This window comes from Hemiscyllium ocellatum, chromosome 9 (genome assembly GCF_020745735.1).
Source record: "Hemiscyllium ocellatum isolate sHemOce1 chromosome 9, sHemOce1.pat.X.cur, whole genome shotgun sequence".
NCBI classification, from domain to species: domain Eukaryota; kingdom Metazoa; phylum Chordata; class Chondrichthyes; order Orectolobiformes; family Hemiscylliidae; genus Hemiscyllium; species Hemiscyllium ocellatum.
This window is the reverse complement of record NC_083409.1, coordinates 59,320,386-59,326,385: the sequence shown is the minus strand read 5'-3', so window position 1 is coordinate 59,326,385 and position 6,000 is coordinate 59,320,386. Positions and strand designations below refer to the sequence as shown.

The window sequence follows — 6,000 nt, the reverse complement described above, 5'->3', positions numbered from 1 at the left end:
TAAACACACTTAACAAATTTCTCCCCATCCAAAGCCTTAACAACATGGAGTCCATGTTTGGAAAGTTAAAATCTCCCACTTTTTAAATACCATTATTCTTAGAGCTATCTGTGATCTCCCTATATATTTGCTCCTCAGTTTCCTGCGAAATATTGGGGCGGGGGGTGGGGGGCTTTAAAGTTTGATGCATCAAAGTGATGACCTCCCTTCTTATTCTCAACTCCATTCATATAGCTTCATTGGAAGATCCCCAGGAATACCCTCCCTAAGTACTACCAAGGTGTTTTCCCTAATCAAAAATGCCACTCCCCCTCCTCTCTTGCCTCCCCTTTTATCCTTTCTATTGCATTTGTACCCTGGAACATTAAGTTGCCAGTCGTGTCCCTCCCTCAAGTAAAAAATGAGGTCTGCAGATGCTGGAGATCACAGCTGCAAATGTGTTGCTGGTCAAAGCACAGCAGGTTAGGCAGCATCTCAGGAATAGAGAATTCGACGTTTCGAGCATAAGCCCTTCATCAGGAATAAGGGCTTATGCTCGAAACGTCGAATTCTCTATTCCTGAGATGCTGCCTAACCTGCTGTGCTTTGACCAGCAACACATTTGCAGGTGTCCCTCCCTCAGCCATCTTTCTGTAATAGCTGGGATATCCCAGTCCAAAGTTCCCATCCATGGCCTGAATTTATCTGCCTTACCTATCAGGCCTTTGCATTGAAATGAATGCAATTTAATTCATCAGTCTTGTTTTGTTCTCTGTTATGCTCTTGCCAGCCTGGTCTAATTAACGTGGTCTCTTTAACTGCTGTATCAGCCTCAACCTTCTGTCTTGTCTGACTATTGCTAACCAGGAGAAAATGCACCTATTAAAGCCACAGCATTGTTCCATAGTGCAGCAGGCCTGTGATAGAAATGTTGGCATGGGAAGGCAGTGGTGTGTTGAAGTGGCAGACAACTGGACACTTGGGACCATTTCTGTCTCCCTAGTGTAGAGCAGACCATATTGTTAGCAGCCAATACAACAGACTGGATGGAGTGAAGTACAAATGAATCACTGCTTCACCTGGAAAATGTGTCTGGGATTTTGGATGGTGAAGAGGGGGCAAGTTAACAGGCAGGTCATATACCTTTTGTGATCCTATGACAAAGGCGCGTGGAAGTGTCGAAGATGTAGGGAGTGATCCTGCAGAACTTCTGCAGCAACATCTGTTTTTGACCCGTTTTGACAAGTTTTAACTTTGCTGACTAACCTTTTGTTCAACATTTGGAAATACAAGGGTTGGCAATCCAATTACTGCCGTTTGATTCAGTTTATCTGTCGATCCTCTAGCTTAGTTTCGAATTACCGATTCCTTACTTAGAATTGTGAATAGCAAACATCTAAAGTCATACGCACAATAATTTGCAATTTACCTTCGCCTACCATGAAAGAAAACCTCAAAGCAGACATTTGAAAACTTGGCAGTTAATGGTAGTGCGTGCGCCAGCAGCGGGGTGTGACGTAAGATATAAGCGCGCTGGAAGAGGCGGGCGTAACGTTACGTGTGCGCGCTCTGGGCACGGTCAGTGATGTCCGACGTGAGCGCGCTGGAAGGGGCGGGCGTAATGTAACGTAACGTGTGCGTGCGCGCGCTGGGCACGGTCTGTGATATCCGACGTGAGCCCGCTGGAAGAGGCGGAACGAGAGTGCGCGCCGGGAAGGGTAAGACGTGACGACGTCGGGGAAGAGGGGCGGTGCTGCGCTGGAGGCGACGGTGAAGACATGTTGGAGGTCCGTCAACGTCATGATGTTGTGGTTAAGCCGAGCCAGGAAAAGAGCGAAGCAGCTGGAGATGCTGCTGTCCGAGTCGACGCTCGAACTGGGGACGGGGAGATGTCGGCTGAGACGCTGACTGTTTTCCTGAAGTTGTGCGCGGCGGTTTTTTACGGAGTTAGCTCTTTTTTGATCGTGGTGGTGAACAAGAGCGTCCTAACCAGCTACAGGTGAAGGGAGTGGCGACCGCTGGGGCGGAGGAACTCAAAGGTTTATAGGACGATGTAGAATCGTCCCCCGCGCCGCGAGCTCTGACCCCCTCCCCCGGACCTGGCGCGAGCTGCCTTGTGTAAAGAAGCTGCATTAACAAACAGATTCGCATCTTCTTTGATCGCCACACTCATGCATTAAAGTCGAATCAAAACTGCAGCTTTGCTTAAGCATGGGATTGCGTATTGACTAGCGTTAAGAACGTTTGCATTTTAGACGCAGTGTTTCTAGATTTGTTTTCAGATTCTCCAGTGATGAAAGGCAAATCATTTTGCAAAGCGTTTGTTATTTAAATCCGATGCTTGTATCATTTTTGAATTAAAAAAAATTCCCGTAAATGATAGTCTGTAGAAATGCCGTTATTCAGCCTAATTTTTTGGTTTTTGTTCTGAATGTTCCGAAACTGGAGTTTAATCCAAAGCGTCCAACAAAGTTGATTTCTAACATTCAAATTAAATCGCTTCCTATGTTCGAGCACTGTTCAGCTTTGTTTTCGGTCAGAAACCGTTATTAGTGTGTGGCAAACTGGTCAATGCTTGTTCTTTGTGCTTGAGCTGCGGCTTGCATATTTTGGTAAGGGCGGGGGGGGGGGGGGTTGGCTTTTTTTTCCTGTCTCAGCACTTCAACAGATTCCTGTACCGACTTGCAATACTGTATGCCGGAAAGTCTTTTGTACAGTCTAATCATTGCTTAATGTCTTTGCAATCTGCAGATTTCCGTCAATATTATTTGTGGGCATTGGTCAGGTACAGTTACTTTGATAATTTCCTTCCAGCACGCAGAATTTAAATATTCATTAAAGAAGTGTATAAAAAGCAACATGTGGCCCATTTTAAAATCCGTTTCTTTCGCGTACAGATGTTAGCAACGGTAACCCTGCTGTGGGTGGGTAAGGCATGCAAGGTGGTGAAGTTTCCTGGCCTGGACTACAGTATGCCTCGGAAGGCAAGAATTTTTTTTGTTTTTTGATGCATAAAGCTAATTGTATTAATAGTAATTTTATGTGTATTAGTTTGCATTCATTAAAGAGGAACTGACTTTTGATAGATTAGTCTTGTGTAAGCATCAATTTACAGGCAGTTATGGAAACTTTAAATTTTTTTGGTGTTTGTCAATTAAGCAATAAGTCTCCTCTTCCTTCTCTCTTAATTCTCTCCGTCTCCACTACTTCATTCCACAATCCCATGCATGTACACGTGGATTTTCAAATGATTGTTTGCAATTAATTAGTTTAATTGGACATTAAAATTTAAACTATACATAAATACTTTATAGTGCTACTCACGAATGTTATGTAGTTATTTTCTGATTTTTTTTCTCTTCAATTGATAGTTTTTTTTTGCTAAGTTCTAATCCATGTTGCGGATCTTGAATCAAATGTTGACCATTTCACCTTTGTCTATTTATAATCTCAAAACCAACAAGATATTAGTAGTTACACAGCAACAGTTTTCTACTAGTGGGTGAAAGTAATAGATCAAATGTGTATAGTGCCACTGAATTTATTCATCCTTTTATTTCTGTAAATTTTCTTGTTGCCACTTCAAAAACATCTAATTATATGTAATTTGTTCAGACATATTCTGATTTGTCTCTAGGGAAGTGGATCTTGAATTTGATCTTCTGGGCCACAGGTAATAACATTACCATTGTGGCACAAGACCCATTTTGACATAGAGGTTCCTCTTGATATGATTCCAGTTTGTTTTTTCCTTTGACTACGAGGAATTAACTTGCCAACTAACTGGCACCTTTCTCCTGCAATACAAGTTATTTTGATCACTTAAAATTTCAAATTCTTGATTTATCCTGATGAGTGCAAGATGAGAAACTTTGGAAATGGATCCATCATCAGAAATATGCAAGTTTGATTTCAATGCCTGTGGAAGAATCTATGTTATCTGCCATAGGGAAGATCATTGCATACATGCATCTTACTCACTTGTCTCTTCCTCATGGTTGATCAGCTCCTTCCAGAGTTGTAGTGCTGTTTTTACCTGTTGAGAGGCACCACACACATGATTTTCATTCCAAGCCAAATTTGAGAAAAATGGAAGTAATTGCACCATGAACCGTCTATGGCCTTTTGACAACTTTGAAACTTTGAGTATCCTCTTCAAATTTGGCTGCTGTCAGAAATGTCACCATCCTCTGTTGACTGCATGATGACACAAGCTGTGATCCTCACCCACTACAGAACCTTACTCTGTGAAGACTGAGCCAAGCAAGACTGTCATAGCACTAACTCTTCTATACCTTCCTCATTACAATAGTGCATCTTGCGTCCAGATTACCCAGAGACATGAGGATAGCTTACAGAACAAACAAACTCTTCAACCAATGCCATCTGCACTTCAAAATCATTCCAGCTTTGGACATTGAGCTTCAGGATCCAGATGATACTTGTGTCTGCTTTCTCTGAAACTAAGCTCAAGGTCATTGCTCACCGCTCCTTCACAGTGTATGAGAAAATAGGCAGTTCACTAGACACCTGAAAAAACAAGGTCTCTTCAGCCTTGTCCCTCAGCATGGCACCTCTCCAATTGATTAAGAGCAGTAGTAAGATCTTTGTTTATTTTTGTTGAGATGAGATTCAAAAGTAGATTGCAAAATAATGAGGGGCATGGATAGGGTGATTAGCCAAGGTCGTTTTTCCTGGATAGAAGAGTCCAAAACTAGAGGTCATAGTTATTGTCATAGAGATGTACAGCATGGAAACAGACTTTTTGATCCATGCTGGCCAGTTATCCCAACCCTGTCTAGTCCCACCTGCCAGCACCCAGCCCATATCCCTCCAAACCCTTTCTATTCATATACCCATCCAAATGCCTCTTAAATGTTGCAATTGTACCAGCCTCCACCACTTCCTCTGGCAGCTCATTCCATACACATATCACCCTCTGCATGAAAAAGTTGCCCCATAGGTCTCTTTTATATCTTCCCCCTCTCACCCTAACCCTATGCTCTCTAGTTCTGGACTCCCAGACCCCAGGGAAAAGTATTTGCCTATTTACCCTATCCATGCCTCTCATAATTTTGTAAACCTCTATACCGTCATCCCTCAGCCTTCGCTCCAGGGAAAACAGCCCCAGCCTGTTCAGCCTCTCCCTGTAGCTCAAATCATCCAACCCTGGCAACATCCTTGTAAATCTTTTCTGAACCCTTTCAAGTTTCACAACATCTTTCCGATAGGAAGGAGACTAGAATTTCACACAATATTCCAACAGTGGCCTAACCAGTGTCGTGTATAGCCACAACATGACCTCCCAATTCCTGTACTCGGTGCTCTAACCAATAAAGGAATGCATACAAAACGCCCTCTTCACTATCCTATCTACCTGTGACTCCACTTTCAAAGAGCCATGAACCTGCACTCCAAGGTCTCTTTGTTCATCAACACTCCCTAGGACCTTACCATTAAGTGTATAAGTCCTGCTAAGATTTGCTTTCCCAAAATGCAGCACTTTGCATTTATCTGAATTAAACTCCATCTGCCACTTCTCAGATCTGGTCAAGATCCTGTAGTAATCTGAGGAAATCTTCTTCGCTGTCCACTACACCTCCAATTTTGGTGTCATCTGCAAACTTAGTAACTGTACCTCTTATGCTCTCATCCAAATCATTTCTGTAAATGACAAAAAGTAGAGGACCCAGCACTGATCCTCGTGGCACTCCACTGGTCACAGGCCTCCAGTCTGAAAAACAGCTCTCCTCCACCATCCTCTGTCTTCTACCTTTTGAGCTAGTTCTATATCCAAATGGCTGGTTCTCCCTGTATTCCGTGAGATCTAACCTTGCTAATCAGTCTCCCGTGGGGAACCTTGTCGAACACTTTGCTGAAGTCCATATCGATCACGTCTGCTGTGCTATTCTGCTCTCAATTCTTTGTTACTTCAAAAAACTCATTCAAGTTTGTGGGACATGGTTTTCCACGCACAAAGCCATGTTGACTTTCCCTAATCAGTCCTTGCCTTTTCAAATA

The 6,000-nt window shown here is 43.0% G+C and overlaps 1 protein-coding gene across 1 annotated transcript in view; it reads left to right on the top strand.

The window, feature by feature from the left end:
- Window positions 1-1,730: 1,730 nt before the first annotated feature.
- slc35d1a (solute carrier family 35 member D1a) overlaps window positions 1,731-6,000 on the top strand; it is a 54,413-nt gene continuing 50,143 nt past the window's right edge. Inside the window, exons 1-3 of the mRNA XM_060830389.1 lie at window positions 1,731-1,978; window positions 2,731-2,764; window positions 2,877-2,963. Coding sequence (XP_060686372.1) covers window positions 1,758-1,978; window positions 2,731-2,764; window positions 2,877-2,963 — 342 coding nt within the window. The 5' untranslated portion in view covers window positions 1,731-1,757. The remainder of the gene's footprint in view (window positions 1,979-2,730; window positions 2,765-2,876; window positions 2,964-6,000) is intronic.